This window comes from Rhinatrema bivittatum, chromosome 11 (genome assembly GCF_901001135.1).
Source record: "Rhinatrema bivittatum chromosome 11, aRhiBiv1.1, whole genome shotgun sequence".
NCBI classification, from domain to species: Eukaryota; Metazoa; Chordata; class Amphibia; order Gymnophiona; family Rhinatrematidae; genus Rhinatrema; species Rhinatrema bivittatum.
This window is the reverse complement of record NC_042625.1, coordinates 73,952,379-73,971,389: the sequence shown is the minus strand read 5'-3', so window position 1 is coordinate 73,971,389 and position 19,011 is coordinate 73,952,379. Positions and strand designations below refer to the sequence as shown.

Below are 19,011 nucleotides of genomic sequence, written 5' to 3'. Positions count from 1 at the left end.
GCTCCCTAGTCTTTCCATTATCCGAAAGAGTAAATAACCGAATCACATCTACCCATTCTAGACCCCTCATGATTTTATAGACCTCTATCATATCCCCCCTCAGCCGTCTCTTCTCCAAGCTGAACAGCCCTAACCTCTTTAGGTTTTCCTCATAGGAGAGCCATTCCATCCCATTTATCATTTTGGTCGTCCATCTCTGTACATTCTCCAGTGCAACTATATCTTTTTTGAGATGCGGCGACCAGAATTATACACCGTATTCAAGGTGCAGTCTCACCATGGAGAGATACAGAGACATTATGACATTTTCCGTTTTATTCACTATTCCCTTCCTAATAATTCCTAACATTGTTTGCTTTTTTGACTGCCGCAGCACACTGAGCTGATGATTTCAATGTATTATCTGCCTTGACACCTAACTCTTTTTCCTGGTGGTAACTCCTAATATGGAACCTAACATCGTGTAAGTACAGCAAGGGTTATTTTCCCCTATATGCATCACCTTGCACTTGTCCACATTAAATTTCATCTGCCATTTGGATGCCCAATCTTCCAGTCTCGCAAGGTCCTCCAGTAATTTATCACAATCCGCTTGTGATTTAAAAATTCTGAATGATTTATTATCATCTGCAAATTTGATAACCTCACTCATCATATTCCTTTCCAGATCATTTATAAATATATTGAAAAGCACAGGTCCTAGTACAGATCCTTGAGTCACTCCACTATTTACTCGTTTCCACTGAGAAAATTGACCATTTAATCCTTCTCTCTGTTTCCTGCCTTTTAACCGGTTTGTAATCCACAAAAGGATGTCGCTTTCCTATCCCATGACTTTTTAGTTTTCTTAGAAGCCTCTCATGAGGGACTTTGTCAAAAGGCTTCCGGTCCATCCAGTCTGCCCAGCCATTTTTTTTTTTTTTTAATTTCTATTTTTTTTTTCTTTAGTTTAGTTTTAGGGTAGTAGCAACTGCCGCTCTATGCAGGCCACCCCCAAGCCTATAGGTGAGCAGAAAAGTAACCCCATTTCATCATTTCCATTCTCAAGCCAGTAGGGATCCTGCACAGAGAGCGGCAGTTGCTACTACCCTAAAACTAAACTGTTAAAAAAAAAAAAATAGATAAAAAAGTCATCTATGACATAACTTACATGAGCAGAAGATGGAGATGATTCCTACATGCCCTGGTTTACAAGCAAAGTTCATTCCTGCCATGGTATGCACAGAACAAACCCATTTGGAGACAGTACCCAGCCAGAAGCCTATGAAAATAACTGTGTGAAACATTACACTGAGCCATAGTGATATCATGTGGGATCACTGTTCACAGAATGGCTCCCTTCTCATTGGGCTGGATAGTAAAAGGCTACATATGAAGCCTTGATAACCAAAAGACACTTTGAAGGCCAATTGCATGCCGCACAAACAAACCATTGCAATCTCCACCTAAGGCAGGGTTCCTTATGGAAGGACAATCTCGGGCACGCCATGCCTGGCATTGAGCAGAATTTATTTTCAGTTACCTGGTATCTCTCTCATGTAGTGGCATGTGCACCCCCTTCCGTAAAGACAGTGCTGACTTCTTTCTCTCTCCCTCTTCTGATTTCCCTCTTGTTTTCAGGCGTTTGCTGCCAGATGACCCTTTCTTCTACGTGCCGAAAGTGATTGATGACCTGACCACAAGGAGGGTCCTCACCATGGAGCTGGTGTCTGGTGTGCCTCTGGACCACTGTGTCGGTCTCCCCCAGGACATCAGGAATGAGGTGAAGCTTCTGGCATCCTTTTTTCTGTAGCCAAAAAAAAAATTAATTTCATTCTATTTTTGCTTTCATAAAGTTTGTTCCCTGTACGTACCTGGATCAGTCCAGACAGTGGGTTATGTCCCCAATCCAGCAGACATGTTCAGGACACATTTGCATGGCTGTTAGAAGATCCTTTGGCCATGCTGTTCATTTTTCTGTTCAGACTGCCCCCATCAGACCTCCCATCTGACTCTTACTAGAGAGGCAGTTTCCAGGGTTTTCCCATGGTTGAAGCCCTATAGTGCCTTCTATGGCAAAAAAGGAGAGAGAGAGAGACAAATGCAGTTTCCCTGTATGTACCCGGATCAGTCCAGACAGTGGGTTGAGCCTCCTGGCCAGCAGAGGGAGACAGAGAAAAATTGAAAAGGTATCCTATATCAGGACAGTTCTCAATCAATCGCCAGGGAAGGCACCAGGAGTCGTCCGTTTGCCCTGGAAGCCAGCAAGCTGCTAGCCTGGCCAGAGCGCCATCTGGAGCAGCTAACGGCCTCCCACATTGCGGGGAAGGAGAACACTCAAGCAGACTTCCTGAGTCATCAGCATCTAGATCCCGGAGAGTGGGAGTGGTCCGGAGAGGCAATGGATTTGATCGTGCATAAGTGGGGGGGGGTCCCTCACTTAGACCTGATGACTACTCTGAGCAATACAAAGGCCCCCAGATTCTTCAGCTCCAGAAGGGAGCACTGCTCAGAAGGAGTAGATGCACTGGTCATACCCTGGCCTCACGATGTCCTCCTTTATGTGTTCCCACCTTGGCCTCTGATGAGAAAGGTACTCAGAAGAATAGAACTCCACAGGGGGCCGGTCGTCCTCATGGCGCCAGAGTGGCCTCGGAGACCGTGGTTCGCGGATCTGGTGAACTTCGCTCGGACGGTCCTCTCCGCCTCAGCCATCTGCCAAACCTGCTCCAACAGGGTTCAATATTTTTCAATCAGGCGGATCGCTTTTGTCTAGCAGCCTGGCTTTTGAGAGGCGGCGACTAAGGAAGAAGGGTTATAAGGATGAGGTTATCTCCACTCTGTTGCGGGCCCATGAGACTGTGTGCGCTGAGTCCAGAGTTCCAGCGCGTAAGGCTTCGGTGTCCCAGGTTCTCTCCTTCCTGCAGAATGGTCTCTCCAAAGGTTTGTCTTTCAATTCCTTGCAGGTACAGGTTTCGGCGCTCAGTTCCCTCCTTGGGCGGGTCGATGGTTATGCGTTGGCTACCCATCCGGATGTCATTCGGTTCCTCAGGAGGGGCTAAGCACTTGAACCCGCCTGTCCAGGCTACTTGCCCGTCGTGGAGCCTTAACTTGGTTCTCCGCGTTCTTTGTGAGGTGCCCTTCGAGCCCCTTCGGCAACCCGCACTTATGGATCTGACCCTTAAGACTGTCTTTCTGTCTTTCCTCAGCCAGGAGAGTGTCCGAGCTCCAAGCCCTGACTTGTAGGGAGCCTTTCCTTCGCTTTTCTGATTCAGGTGTTTCCCTCCAAACAGTCCCATCCTTCCTGCCAAAGGTTGTGTCCTCCTTTCATGTAAATCAGTCAGTGGAGCTCCCTGCTTTTTCTCCAGAGGACATTGTGAACACGCCTGACGCGGATCTACGGCGCCTTGATGTGAAGAGGGTCCTACTGCAATATTTGCAGGTGACGAATGATTTTCGAGTCTCTGATCATCTCTTTGTCTTATGGAGCGGGCCTAGTAAGAGGAATAAGGCTTCTAAAGCTACTATCGCTCGCTGGCTAAAAGAGGCGATTGCGTCGCTGTATATTTGTCGGGGCCGGTCGGTCCCGGAGGGCTTAAAAGCTCACTCTTTACGTTCTCAGGCTACCTCTTGGGTGGAGAGTCGGTCAGTCTCGCTGCAAGAAATTTACAGAGCAGCTACTTGGAAATCCCTACTTACCTTTGCGCTTCATTATCGCTTTGATGTTCAGGCGCCAGTCTTTGGCTCTTTCGGCAGACAGGTACTTCGAGCGGGACTGTCTCGGTCCCACCCTGTTTAGAGAAGCTTTGGTACATCCCACTGTCTGGACTGATCGGGTACATACAGGGAAAGGAAAATTGGTTCTTTCCTGCTAATTTTCGTTCCTATATTACCATGGATCAGTCCAGACTCCCGCCCTGACTACATCTACATTGCTACGTCCACTCGGAGTTTCTCTTTAACAGGTTCTTTTTGGGATTCTCTACTTCTTATTTGAGCTTTAAGACACTGGAAGTTCATCCGAATTGTAAGGCACCGGAGGTATCTGCTATATATATATTGTTAGCTGTGTAAGAGCATTTTTCATACGTTTGAATTTCTTGTTTCATTTTGATAATTACAGTTGTTTACTTGCTTGATCTTATCCTGGTTCTCTATGCTATTTTGGCTGCTTTGATATCGATTATACTGAAGGGACCCAGGGTGAGCACTGTCCTGATATAGGATACCTTTTCAGTTTTTCTCTGTCTCCCTCTGCTGGACAGGAGGCTCAACCCACTGTCTGGACTGATCCGTGGTACTACAGGATCGAAAATTAGCAGATAAGAACCAGTTTTCCTTTACTTGAAAGCTATTTTAGTGCCCCTCAGCATAAGCCTCTTACAAGAGAGCAACCTTCCCTCCTAAGAGCCTACAGCCACGCTCCCGGACTGGCCCTGGCTGCCTGATGGAAGGGGGTGTCTGGGCTGGGACTAGAATCCATCTCCTGGTGATCCGTTGCCCTCTTACTTCCCAGATTTGTTACAACATCCTTCGCTTGTGCTTGCGGGAAGTGTTTGAGTTCCGTTTCATGCAGACCGATCCCAATTGGTCCAATTTCTTCTATGATGATCAGAAGCACAAGGTAGGTAGGTTTCTGCAAAATCCATACATAAGGACACTCAGAGCCTCCAAATTACCTACCTCTTTAAATGCACTGTTCCATATTAAACTGTACATACAGACATATTTTAATGCAAAGTACGCTTGTTCCCTGTACGTATGGACTGATCTGTGGTACTAAGGAACGAAAATTAGCAGATAAAAAACAATTTTCCTTTGTTTTTTTTCACATATTGCACTTATATACAATCCCTCAGCAGTAATCCATGATTGCAGTGCCACTTACTGGTAGGTAATGCCCTGGCTGGATCCTAGATGTGCATTCAGCACCCCACCCTGGAGGAGTATAGTTAGTTTACTTGCTTGATTTATCACATTTCTATCAGAAAACTCAATGCAATATTCTGCTACTATGAGCCAGAATATTTTTGCCTGAGTGTTTTCATGAATAATTTTAAAGCATCAGTCATGAACATTCTGCCCTGTTAAAATAGTGGGAATAGAAATATTTCTAGGGGATTAACGTCTTGCAGGCCAGGGATCAGTCAGACCCCTGGGATTGTTAGCTGAACTATCCGCACTGTTTGAAGTATGTGATAATGAGACAATGTACCCCTGAACCAGATTCAGAAAGCCGTTTGTCACCCCGTCAGGTTACACTGCTAGACTTCGGAGCCAGCCGAGAATTTGGAAAGGAGTTCACAGATCATTACATTGAGGTGAGCTTCAGTCTTCCCTTATCCTTGCTGTCTTAACGTCTCATGTGCTTTCTTTTCTAACCTTAAAGGAGCATTCAGCAAAGTCTAAAGCTGAAAAGCACCATGTGCCCTGAAGAGGAGAGAGAGCAGTTCCTGTTCGCACCCCAGATCAGTCCAGACAAGTGGATTTTGCATCCCTACCAGCAGATGGAGACAGAGAACAAAAATCTTGAGGCATTGCTTCATATACGAGAGTGCCAGAGGCAGTCCCTCAATATTTCTCTGTCTCCAGGAGGTGGCAGAGGTGCAAACCTGCAGTTTGGTTTAGAGTAGTTTAAAAAAAAAAAAATAAATTAGAAGAAAGACAGGAAGAGACAGAATCTTCTGCAGGAGTTCCCTGAGGTGCTAGGTACTTTTGAGGGCCATCCCTCAGGCTGAGCCAGGCACGCGGGAGGTTGGTGATCCCTGAACTGCTTTTGCCTGCATCATCCCAGGGCCTGATAGCCAGGGGTCTTGACTCCCTCACCTCCTCGAAGGGCTTCTTCCCGTTGGTGGCAGTCAGCAACAGGAAAGTATTTTGTTTTTCCTCTATGCAGTGCTGGGCTGTGGCTCCTTTGAGGAGAAAAAGGAAGGAAAGGAGCAGGAGCAGTGGCTGACCATTTTTGTTGTGAGTGCTGCAGCTTTGGGGCAGTGATCGTGGTGGGGAAGTGCTTGTCTATCTACCCGACACTGCCAGACATCTTAAGGGTTCTGCGGGAGAGTTTTCTGGGCCACTGTGGATTCGCCTGAGAGGTGCCTGGAGCACTTGTTCCACATGGTGGGCCGATGGCGTCACAGTGCACAAAAGGTTGTGAGACCTGCGGATAGCGACGGCAACAGTTAAATTCTACAGCGCTTTGCTGCGAGTGTGCCTTGGGGAATGAAGGAACATCCGCGGGAACCATGAGTGTTCGGAGGGTCACTTGATTGTTGGGGTCTGCGCCCGAGGCTCCCGGGGGGGATGGATCAATGGTGACATTCCGACAGGGATTCCCCTCTTCTCTCCCCAGTGGGGATGCCCTCGGGAGGAATCAGAAGCTGTGGAGGATCCAGATGTGGATGATCTCACAGAGGATTTCACCACAGACTTTGTTGCTTCTTCAGAGGGCTTATTTGGCCAGATGGGGAGCGGGGGAAATCTGCCTCTGGGAGGAAAGCTGCACTTCCCTTGAAGAGACCACACATGGCCTTGGCTGGGGGGATCGGGGTCCTTGTTTCGTCGCCTGGCTTTGGCACGTCCCTTGGGGAAGGGAGATGTTTTGGATGACCTGTTTGTGACTGAAGGTCATTTGGCAGAAGATCCAGGGGATGACCTTGCAGCAGGCGACCCGATGGCCGACACAGGGACAAACAAGGATGGGAGTGACCCAAATAAAGCACCGGTGATGGACAGGGACAACCCTAGGGTCATTTGATTATTTCGGAAAGAGACGTTAAGGCCCCTCATTCCCCAGGTCTTGAAGGACCTGGGGATCAAGGTCACCCAGGAAGATTCAGATAATGAAGGGGTGAATCTGGTGATGGATTGCTTACGGGGACCACCGAAGGCGTTTCTGTTAACCAAGAAGGTGAAAAAGTGGGATACTCCGGAAGCTGGCTTGAAAGTCAGTAGGGTGATGGCGAAGTTGTACCCATTGACTGAAGAAACCTTGGAGTTGCTGAGGCTACCTAAGGTGGATGCAGTTGTGTCAGTGGTCATCAAAAAGACCATGATCCCGGTAGCAGGATCAGCTGCATTGAAAGATGTATTTATTTATTTATTTAATTCTTTTATATACCGACCTTCATGACAGGTGTCATATCAAATCGGTTTACATGTAACAAGGGGGTAAACATTCTTATCAACCATTTAACAGTAAAATAAGGACCACAAGCTGGAAATTCAGTTGAAGAAAATGTTTGAAGTCTCAGCTTTGAGTCTACAGGCGGCAATTTGATAGCAGAGGGCCTATTTGCGCTGGGTGCAGAAGGCACAGGAGAAGGAGCTTAGTTCTAGGAATTCCAGTCAGGCGGCCCGGCTGGAGGCCGGGGTGGCCTATGTAGTGGATGCGCTTTATGACTTGGTCTGGACAACGGCCAGGAATATGGTCTCTGCAGTATCAGCAAGGAGACTTTTATGGTTACAGAATTGGTTGGTGGATGTGTGGTCTAAATCACAGCTTTGCAATCTTCCTTTTAATCACAAGCTCCTGTTTGGGAAAGATTTGGAACACTTGATGAAACATCTGGAAGAGTCTAAGGGCTATAGAAGACAAGAAGGTGGTTAGGAAAACCTTTCCACCACGGTCCCGTTTTCGTGATATCAGGTTTTTTTTGTTTGGTCAAGAGTGCCTCAAGTTTTGGGCAGAAGCATTCCTTGGGAAGGCAGCAGTTCTTTCGGGGTGGCTGCAGATCCTCCAGAGATGGCTCTGGTCAGGCGGCCGGAGGAGGAAAGTCTTTCCAATGGAGAAGCGTTAGGAGGGAGGTTGTCCCTGTATTATGAAGAGTGGACCAAGATCACGGCTGATCAGTGGGTTTTAGAGGTGATGAGATGGTTATGCTTCCGAATTTTCTTGTCCGCTGAGGGAAGCATTCATCATGTCCCAAAGCAAACGAGAGGCCATACAAGATACACTGCACCACTTACAAAGGCTGGACACAATTGCGCCAGTTCCTTCACTGGAAAGGGGGCGATGAATATACTCATTTAATTTTGTTGTTCCCAAGAAATAGGGCATTTTTCGGCCCATTCTGGACCTCCAGAAGGTCAATATGGCTCTGCGGGTGCCATGTTTCAGGATGGAAACGTGGATGGTAATTGCAGTGGTCTGAAGAGGAGAGTTTCTAGCTTCCCTGGATTTGACGGAGGCTTATCTGCATATAGCCATTCAGCAGGAGCACCAGATGTGTTTATGCTTCATGGTGCTGGGACAACATTTCCAATTCCGGGCCCTTCTTTTTGGGTTGACGATGGCACCACAAATGTTCATGAAGGTGATCGTGATGGTGGTGGTGGCAGCGGAGCTGCAAAGAGAGGGGATTCTTGTTCACCCTTATCTGGACAATTGGCTCATTCGGGCAAAGTCAGAGGGGAAATGTTGCCAGGAGGGGTGCGTTGGGTGATGGACACGTTATAGTGGCTTGGATGGATAAAACTTAGCCAACAATCATCTAGTGCGACCCAGTTGAGGGATCACCTGTGAGTTTGGTTTGATACCCGGGCTGGCAGGGTCTTTCTCGCCCCAGAGATGGTGGTAAAGATTCAGGGCAAATAGAGCGATTCTTATGCCTGCCAGTTCCCACAACCTGGGATTATTTACCCACAACCTGGGATTCTATGGCATCTTTGCTAGATTTGGTGCCATGGGCATTTGCCCACCTGAAGCCTTTCCAGAAGGCGTTACTGGTCCCACCGGAGTCCATTGAGGAATATCAGCAGCCTTTACTGCTGCAGGGGGAGCCTAAGTCCAGTGTCTCATGGTGGCTTTCTCATCACAATTTAGAGAAAGGTGTGGATCTGGAGACTCAGGACTGGGTAGTGGTGACTACGGATGCCAGTTTCAGTAGTTGGGAGCGGTCTGTCAAGGGTGGATGGCTCAAGGTCGGTGGCTGCCCAAGGAAGCAACCTGGTCAATAAGTCGTTTGGAAACTACAACAGTTTGCAAGGCACTGATGGGTTTCCTCCATCAGGTCCATGATCGAGTGGTGAGAGTATTCTCAGACAATGTGACAACTGTGGCATATATCAATCAGGGCGGGATGAAGAGTCGGGCCATGGCTCTGGAGGCACAAGAGCTTTTTCTTTGGGTGGAGCGGCATCTGCAGGGGATAGCGGCTTTGCACGTGACTGAGTGAACAATGTGTAGGCAGACTATCTCAGCAGACAACAGTTGGAATCAGGAGAATGGGAGTTGTCCGAGGAAGCTTTCAACCTGATTCAACCCCAGCTGGATCTGATGGCTTCATAAAGCAATGCCAAGATGGCGTGGTTCTTCAGCCACCGACAAAGTCGGAGCTGAAGAACCCTGATCTCCCTTAGCCAGCAGAGGTTCTGCTGAATGTATTTCATCTGTGGCCACTAATAGGTCACGTGTTACGGTGTATCGGGAGGCATCTGGGAAGGGTCATACTAGTTGCGCCAGAGTGGCTGAGTCAGCTGTGGATCACAGATCTGATTCATCTCGCGGTGGGCGGTCCGCTCAGATTAGATCATCTAATGGGCCTGTTGAGACAAGGACTATCTTCTCGGATCGGGTGGATCACTTTTGTTTCACGGCTTGGTTTTAAAGAGGAGGCGTTTAAGAGCTAAAGGGTACTCTGAGCCAGTGATTGCTACTTTGCTTCAAGCCAGGAGACCATCCACGTCTATGGAATATGTCAGGGTGTGGAGAGTGTTTGAGGCCTGGTATATTGATGACCTAGACCTGTTGAGGGTGGATGTCCCTCAGGTGTCAGCCTTTGTGCAGCAGGGCTTGTCCAATGGTCTGGTGTGCAAGTGGCAGTTCTGGGGTGTCTCCGAGCTAAGTTGCAAAGGAGACCCTTAGCGTCACATCCGGATGTAGTCTGGCCTTTTAAGGGAGCCAAGCATTTGTGTCCTCCGGTTCAAAGGATGTGCCCGGCATGGAGTTTGAATTTGGGTTCTTCGAGTGCTACGGCTCACATCATTAAATGACCTCACCTTGAAGGTGGCTTTTCTGGTGGCGATTTGTTTGGCCAGAATAATTTCAGAGCTACAGGCTTTGTCTTGTAGAGAGCTGTTTCTGAGAATTACGAATGATGGGGTATCCTTGTGTACGGTGCCTTCATTTTTACCCAAGGTTGTTTCATCATTTATTTATTTATTTATTTTTAATTTTTATATACCGAAGTTCTTGTAGGGACTACAAATCACTCCGGTTTACATAAAACGAAGAACTGCTCAACAGAGAGCGGAGCTTTACATGGAACCGTAGAACATATGGAACAGTATAACTGGTTGACAATTTAACATAATACTAAATAAAGTGATAATAGTTTAACTGGAAATAAATAAAGAAATATAATATTTTATATATAAGAAGTATAACTATTTAACATAGCAATAAATATAAAAATAAGCAATGCCAAATAAATATATGAAATAAAGTGAATTTTTGAGCTCCAAGATAATTGTCCAGTTGCAGATTCTTAATAGTAGTATTTGATACAGTGTCCATAATAAGGGATACCTAGTAATTAGGAAGTCTGTCAGTCACAGTAAGATTAAGCGTCTGGGAAAGCTTGTTGGAAGAGAAAAGTCTTCAGTCTTTTTTTTGAATTCCACTTTAACCGGATGGTGGAGCTTCCTGGGTTTCCAAATTGCTCGTCTGAAACTCCAGAGGCAAGGGAGCTTCATTTCTTGGATGTCAGAGTGCTGTTGTGGTATCTGAAGGTCACCAACGGTTTTCAGCAGTCAAATCATCTGTTTGTGTTGTTTGGAAGAGCTAAGAAGGGAGTTTCTAAAGGCATGATTGCTCATTGGTTGAAGCAAGCTATCGTTTCCACCTATATTTGCAAGGGTCGGCAAGTTCCAGAGGGGTTGCGAGCGCTTTCTACTAGACCGCAGGCAGCCTCTTGGGCTGAGTATCATCTGGTGTTGCCACAGGAGATCTGGAGGGCAGCAGCATGGTCTTCACTGCACACCTTTTTCCTGGCATTAACAGTTCAATGTTTGCGCACCGGGAGAGTCTTTGTTTGGTGAGAGTGTGTTGCGAGTGGGTCTTTTGGATGCTCGCCTAGTGTAGGGATGCTTTGGTAAATCCCACTTGTCTGGACTGATCTAGGCTATGAACAGGAAAGGAAAATTGGTTCTTACCTGCTAATTTTCATTTCTGAAGTACCACCGATCAGTCCAGAAACCTGGCCCCTCATCTTCGAAAGACCGTTCTGGTTACGTTGACAATCAGATCAGATTTTTCAGTTAGTATATATTCAGAGTCTATAGGATGGCCAGATTTGGTTGGTTTCCTTGGGATAATTCAGGGGGCTCCAACTTTGCGTTTAATGTTCGCCCTGAAAAGACGGGATAATTGAGCTTTTCACTATAGTTTGGCTTGGGTACAGGTGGCACTCTCGTACATGAAGTGGTGCCTCAAAGTTTTTGTTCTTTGCACCATCTGCTGGTAGGGATGCAAAACCCACTTGTCTGTACTGAACGGTGGTACTTCTGGAACGAAAATTAGTAGGTAAGAACCAATTTTCTTATCCGCAGTGCTTTTAGAAGGGAGTTTTTCTCTCTTTTTTTTTTTTTTTTTCCTTACCAGGAAAGGGCAGAAAACTGTGTTTTTTCTTGGTGTTATCTGATCATTACACTGTCAATAATATTTGCTTCTCTGACAGGTGGTGAAAGCTGCAGCAGATGGAGACAGAGCAAGGGTCCTTCAGAAATCCCGAGATTTAAAATTCCTGTCTGGCTTTGAAACCAAGGTGAGCGTTTCCACGGCCAGTTTTAATTTGTATTGTGCTGATCTGATTTACTTCCCCTTCTCGCTTTCTGGTTATTCATCCTAGCCATCTGGTCACACATTTTTCCCAATTTCAGAGCAGAGGCTAAAGTCAAATAAAGCATCCGGAGGTGTCCAATTTATATTTTCACTGGACTGCTATAAGCAACCTACTTTGCAGCTATGTAGTCCCTCTCCATAAACCTTTTAACACTCAAAATCTTCTTCCACCAACTTCCTGATTACATGAAAACATGTTGCAACTATTCACATGTTAACTCGTAGCAATTTGATTAACTCCCACTGTCTAGTCCTGCAGAGCCATATGAACACTTTTTTATAGGGGTTTACACATCATTTCATTTCCACTTTCTCTTAAGATGAAATGTTCAACAAGGATTAAAAACTAGAGATGTGAATCGTGTGATCGATCGTCTTAACGATCGATTTTGGCTGGGGGGGAGGGAATCGGATCGTCGCGGTTTTGTTTTTTAAAATATCGTGTAAATCGGGGGAGGGCGGGAAAACCGGCACACTAACAACCCTTCCCCTCCCCCTTCCCCCGATTTACAATTTTTGAAGATAAATTGGGGGAATTCCTATTATATATCGCCTCTAACGATTTTTTACGATTTAAAATATATCGGACGATATTTTAAATCGTCAAAAAACAATTCCACATCCCTATTAAAAACTGTAATCCAACATCATGTATTTTTGTGATGAAAACTGCTTCTAACTCCAAAGCCTCGTCCTGCAAGCACACGCTTTAATCTGCCATTTTATTCTACAGAGAAAAATAACAAGGTCCTCACCTCCAGCATGATCAGGCCATAGACTGTGCTTAAACTCTTTTGGCTAGCTTCCCCCGAAGGGAAGCCTATGCCTATTCAACTCTTATCTTAACTTTTGTTGTTCACCCTCGTATGCGAAGTGAAGATTGGCTGGGAATTGCAGCATAAATGATCTTTTATTTTCAGGCTGCTGCGTACGCATGGGCGCAAATGCCTTGCGCCTGGTGGCTACAGCCACCAAATAATCCTGCACTACAAGAATCTTACTTCCCTCATGCAAGAGCTCCCACGTTAGACCTGCATAATATCCACCTTGTGCACAAAATTCGGTTTCCTGAACATACCCAGATCAGTCCGGAGAAGTGGGTTTTGCATCCCTACCAGCAGATGGAGGCAGAGAACAAAAGCTTTGAGGCACTGCCTCATAAAACTGGAGTTACCACCTGCAGCCCCTCAGTATTTCTCTGTCTCCAGCAGATGGCAGAGGTGCAAGCTTACAGTTCTGACTGAAAGTTGAAATTAGGATTGATTTAGGAGAGCAAGATGGCCACCGTTTGAGTCGGACGTGCAGAGGGCTCTCTCCGCTTGCGAGCGGAGGTGCTGGCTAGGGGAGCTACTTTTCTTCTGAAATATCCCTGTAAATGTGTCTTGAATTATTTCAATTCCAAGTGTGTTTTTCTAGATCCACAGCAATTACGCGTATTCTTGGATACGCATTCCCAAGTTGATTCCTGTTTTGGAGGCTCGGTACAGAGAAGTAATTTAGATTCTGATGGCTCAAACTTAGTTTGTGAATTGTTTGTATTAGTTTAGTTACTGCTCAATTGCACTTTGCTCTCCCCATTTCCTTTAAAAAAAAAAATTAGTAGATAAGTAAGATTAATGCTTAAAAACCTTTTTTTTTGTATAATGATTGCATTGCCATCTCTAAATACTGCAACAGAACTGGTATGTTGTAATCACTTAAATTCTAAAATTAAAAAAAAAAGAAGAAGTTGAGATTAGGAGATTGTGAGAAGTTTTGGATCAGCTGCCCGATGTGCTAGGTTCCTTTGTGGGTCATCCCTCGAGTTGGGCTGGGCAACTGGGGGGTTGGATACTACTGACTGTTGTGGCCCGCTGTCTCTGGAGACCTTGATAGCCAGGGGACTGTCTCACGCTGCGTTTTCTGAAGTCCCCTTCAGCCCGCTGCTGTCTCTATTCAAGAAAGTACACTTTTTGTTCCTTTGCATTAAGTTTATTTTAGTTTAAAAAAATAAGAGTTAAGCTGAGGAGAAGGAAGGGAAAATCGGCCTGAGGTCAGTGCTGGGGCGATCGACCAGCAGGAGCTGCCGGGTTCGGCAGGAGGGTGAGGGCGAGGAGTGCTGTGTGTTGTTTATTTTTCCCCGGTGGGGAAATCTTTGTGTGCACCGCGCTTGTCTCACGGCGCTCAGGCTGCCGCTGTTTTCCCCGCGCGCGCGCCACTTGTGTCTGCGTGATCGTGTGCTTCCCTTGGCTCGGCAGGGCAGTCGCGTGGTGCGGCAGCGCGCTCGGGCCGCGTGACGACCGCGGGCTTCATGGCGGCTAAACCACGTATGGAGGCTTGAGGGCCCGCGGGCTCTGGTCGGCCCAATTGAATACCCACTTCCTCAGCACAGATTGTACCTCGGGGGAGGAGAGATCCTCCGCTAAGGATCCAAAGGCCAGCAGGGCCTCTCGCTCTGAGGGGGCCACAGCAGTTGCCAAGATGGGGGGGGGGGGTCTCTGTTGCATCTGCACCCATGGGGGATCGCAGTGCAGGGACCTGAGGAAGGTCAGGAAGGGGGAATGGACTCTGAGACCAGTCTCCTTGGGCAGGAGGTTGAAGATCCGGAGGGTTTTCCCCCGAATTTGTCCTACTGAGTGAGGCACAAGGTTTTCCTGGCTAGGAAGGGTGTAGGTGAGAGGAGATCCAAGGAGAGATGACCAGTGCCACCCAAAAAACCTAGGATGGCTTTGGCGGGCAGTTCTGGGTACTTGCTTAAGCGTCTGGGGTTGCGTGGCGCTTGTGCGGAGGGTGACCCCAGGAACCTGGATGACTTGGATGAGATGCAGGAGGATTGTGCATCACCACAAGAGGCGGACCCGGCTGTGGATCAGGATGGGGGTCAAATCCCTGATTCGGATGTAAGCAAGGATGATCTGGAGCTCAGGCAGTGTCATGGGCAGAGATTAGTCTGTTGTCTCCTGTTGACATCTGCCGAGCTGCGACGTGGTCCTCCTTACACACTTTTTCCAGGTTTTATCGTCTGGATGTGCAGGCCCGAGCGGACACAGCATTTGCACGTGCGGTGTTGATTGGACCACGGGCAGCCTCACACCCTGTTGGGGGGAGTAGCTTTGGTACATCCCACTGGTCCTGAGTCCATCTGTGTACACACTAGGAAATGGAGAAATTGCTTACCTGCTAATTTTGTTTTCCTTAGTGTAGACAGACGGACTCAGCTTCCCACCCTCGTCTGCCACATGAGTGTGTCCTGTGGGGCCCTGGGTCCAAAGGGATTGGTAAGTGTTCATCCAGTCCCTAGCTTGGGGTACCTAGAATATTATGTGAGTTCAGTGTTTATGGTTGGTTGAGTACAGTTCTGGTTACCTGTTTTTAATCAAGTTTTTTGCTAATCTGTCCACAGTTTCTTTTGAAGAGACTATTGGCAGGCTGGGGTCACTGCAGGGTTATATATACTGTGACGTCAGCTTGCTCCGTCTCCATCTGCTAGCAGGGGAGCATAAACCCACTGGTCCTGAGTCCATCTGTCTACACTAAGGAAAACGAAATTATCAGGTAAGTAGTTTCTCCATTTAAAGTGGCGACAACAGCAGAGGCGATTTCACTTGCCTTTGATTCTGAAGCTGCGGGAGACGGAGGATTGCTTTGGGAATCCGCCATCGTGTGCTTTTGCTTTCTTCCACTTACCTCTATCCTTGCGGACCACCTTTACAGCCATTGTCTGCTTTAAAAATGATAACAAAACAACCACAGTTTGCACAGCAAGTGCTTAAGATGAAATTGGAATTAAAGCAAAGTCGTTAGACTAAAAATAGTACCATAAAATTGACATGACAGTTTTGTGTTGAGCATTGATGTACATTTGATCTGACAGAGCTTGACTGAAAAAGCGAACTTGTCTCCCTCACATATTTGTAATAGCTATGGTTATTGAAAATAGAGAGTTAAAAAAAAAATTGACATGACAGGAGGCCGGGACCCGAAGCAAGAAAGAAACACGTCCTTGTATGCTCATCAAACCTTGTAACACCAGGGACCTAAAATAAAAAAAATAGCAAAACAGTGTGCATAAGAGCCTTGTCATCTGGCTGTGTCTGCAGATTTGACCTAGGCCCTCTGCAGGTAAACGTACTTGTGCAGGTGCTCCTACCCCTGCCACAAAGGGCTGTGGGTAGAGAAAGAGCAGAGCCAGCAGACAAGGCAGGAGGATTTCATTCTGAAGTACTGACTTTGTGTGGAGTTTCCCCTTCAGTGATTGTAGACCAGTAAGTGCAAAGAAAATGGCCTCCTTAAGATACAAAGTCATTAAGAACCTGTTTTTCATTCCAGAGGGGACATGTGTTTAAAGCTTTTGAAAGCTGTTCCTGCTTAAATTGGGGGGGGGGGGGGGGAGGGTGTTGCTGTGCTGATTGTCATCAGGACCCCATACCAGTGTTCCACCGATGCGTATAAAGCACTAATACAGCACATGCAGTTTGAAATGCATTTTTACAAATCGGGTGAAGTAGTGCACACCTTTTTTTATTCCTCCTAGATATAAGAATATGATAAAATGGGACAGAAAATCAGGGCTGACCTTAGGACGGGGCGGGGCCCAGAGCAAATCATCAGAAGCGGAGCCCTGGAGCACCAAGTGTTGAGGATGTGGCTACCATGGGGCGCCACCTGCTAAGGACGACCCTGCACAAAAGAAAGGAAACCTAGAGCAGTCAGGAAATAGCACCAGGAAACAGTTGATATATTTTGAGGAATCTAACATTGCTGGCTTTAGGGACCGAACGATGGTGTCAGTGCGTCATTTCCCTGTGCTCACAGTGATATGTTTCTCGCCCCCAGGTTTTTGAGCAGGCACATGTGGATGCGGTGATGATCCTGGGCGAGGCCTTTGCTTCGAGCGAGCCCTTTGACTTTGGGACACAGAGCACGACGCGGCGCATCCATAACCTGGTGCCAGTCATGCTGAAGCACCGGCTCGTCCCTCCACCGGAGGAGTCCTACTCGCTGCATCGTAAGATGGCCGGATCCTTCCTCATCTGCGCCAAGCTTGGCGCCATTATGCCCTGCCAGCAAATGTTCCTGGACACATACAAAAAGTACTGGGAGCAGGACAGGCCTGCTCCGGGTGATGCTGTTACAGTATAGTGCCCTCCCTACTCCCCCCACCCCCTCCCCCTCAACTGCTCCAGAAAAGGACACGAACATGTCATTGCATCCACATGTCGCTGGGACTCCTGCATAGACAGTAACACATCGTGAGCTTCCTAATCCATAAGATCAGTGCAAGAGTTGAGCCGAGGCACAAGAGCTTTTGACCCATGAACTGAGCAGGTGTGAGGTTGGAGTGAAAAGGCAGTACAGAGGTCCAGCTTGACGTACAACAGGAGGTCACTTTAAAAGGCTGACCAGCTCCTTGTTTTCTTGAAGTCCTGCAGTAAATAATCCCAGCACCCTTTTCCTTTTTAATTGGTTTATATTTAATTTTTTGGAGGGAAGAGAATTTATCTATAAATACTGTGTATATGTAAATATATATATATATATATATATACTTTTACAGCATTGCTGTGTGTTCCCTGCAGGCCACAAGGGGGTGCCCTAAGCACGAAGCCAGACCCACTGCACAGACCGCTGTGGCACAGCTGGATCCTGCTGACTCTCTGCTTGTGAACAAAACTCATTCTTTTCACTCCATAAGTAGGGTGGAGGTGAACCAAAATGTTAACCACTGCCTTATCCAAATCTAGGGCCTAACAGCCGAGAAATAAAGTTTTTTTTATATTTTGCTATCGAAGTTCAACTTGTGTGCATTGATGTTCTTGGGTTGTGCAGGAGCCACACTCTGAACCCTTTTATCTGGCAGAGAGAGAGAGTGCTCAGGCTCTGACAGCGGGAGAAGGATGGCTTCTTTTGACGTAAGCGTGTCTGTCTGTAAAGGGTTTGGTCTCAGGAGTAAAACCCTAGAGGGCGGCAAAAGGAGAATGCCAAATTTTGACATAAGTTGTCTATAAAGGCCTCCGACTCAAGAACAATACCGTGGAGGGAAGCCAGCAAATGTAAGAGTAGGACCTTTAGCATGTGGTGTAGACTGTGCTCGAACAAGGATGTTGACGCACAGTCCCATGCTGCCACACGACCAATCACAAGGCTTGCTTGTTCCGAGCTGTTGCATGGTGAGCGTGGGGTGCTGGTTTTGCCCCACTGCATGCAGGGAATTGTAGTCCTGATTGTTCAAGTGGGAGCCTGACCTGGGGAGAGCAACCCTACTTGTCACAGGGAGCTTGGCTCCTCAGAGGCAGTGCACCAGTTGGAGCTGTTTGTGCTATATTCAAAATATTTATTAAATCACTTAAAAAATATATCTTTTTCACTTTTACTGATGTATACCAAACATAGTCATTCCATATAAATTTATAAGATTTTTAAAACATTTCAAACATTGACAATTTCTTTCTTCAAGGGACATCAAACGCGCAAGCTAAGAGCAGTGCTTTATACTTTTAGCAAAAACGCCCTGACCATCATTATATGCCCTAAGGCTCTCTTTTCTGTAACTATGGAAAAAATCCACCTTTTTGTGTACAAGTCTGTTTCCTATATATGTGAACCTTCACCAGCATTGCCATCATCCCATAAACAATCATAGCATCACACATCTTCTAAACCAGCTCCATCTGCTGGATTGGGGACATAACCCACTGTCTGGACTGATCCAGGTACGTACAGGGAACATCCCATAAACAATCATAGCATCACACATCTTCTAAACCAGCTTTTCAAATCATCTTGCTCCAAGCAACCTTGTAGTTCCATTTCAAAACGTCCCGACATTGATGTTTCGACTAGACCTGTTTCAGAGCTGGTTCAGAAGATAAGTGCATGTTTCTTGAACCTGTGGTGCTGTGATTGTTCATGGGATGATGGCAATGCTGGTAAAGGTTCACATATACAGGAAAAAGACCTGTACACAAAAAGGTGTTTGTTTTTTTTAATAGTTGAGACTTGGGGCATATAATGATGGTCAGGGCATTTTGCGAAGAGTACAAAGCACTGCTCTTACTTGCCCATTTGATGTCCTTTAAAGAGAGAAAAATTGTATCATATTAAAAAAAAAAAAAAAATCATTTTCAAATATTGACATTTATAAAGTGAAACCTTAAATTTTCAAATATTGACATTTATAAAGTGTCTATTTTTGTTTGAATTATTCATTTGGT

General features: G+C 46.5%; 1 protein-coding gene across 5 annotated transcripts in view; it reads left to right on the top strand.

Annotated features, from left to right (window-relative positions):
* Nucleotides 1-17,588, top strand: part of COQ8B (coenzyme Q8B) — a 37,860-nt gene extending 20,272 nt beyond the window's left edge. For 4 of the 5 annotated variants that reach the window (XM_029620099.1, XM_029620098.1, XM_029620096.1 and 1 more), the window contains exons 11-15: nucleotides 1,621-1,762; nucleotides 4,496-4,603; nucleotides 5,235-5,300; nucleotides 11,655-11,741; nucleotides 16,634-17,588. In XM_029620099.1, the coding sequence (XP_029475959.1) occupies nucleotides 1,621-1,762; nucleotides 4,496-4,603; nucleotides 5,235-5,300; nucleotides 11,655-11,741; nucleotides 16,634-16,939 (709 nt within the window). In that variant the 3' untranslated portion in view covers nucleotides 16,940-17,588. The remainder of the gene's footprint in view (nucleotides 1-1,620; nucleotides 1,763-4,495; nucleotides 4,604-5,234; nucleotides 5,301-11,654; nucleotides 11,742-16,633) is intronic. The other variant, XM_029620100.1, reaches the window with a different exon arrangement.
* The last annotated feature ends 1,423 nt before the right edge of the window (nucleotides 17,589-19,011 follow it).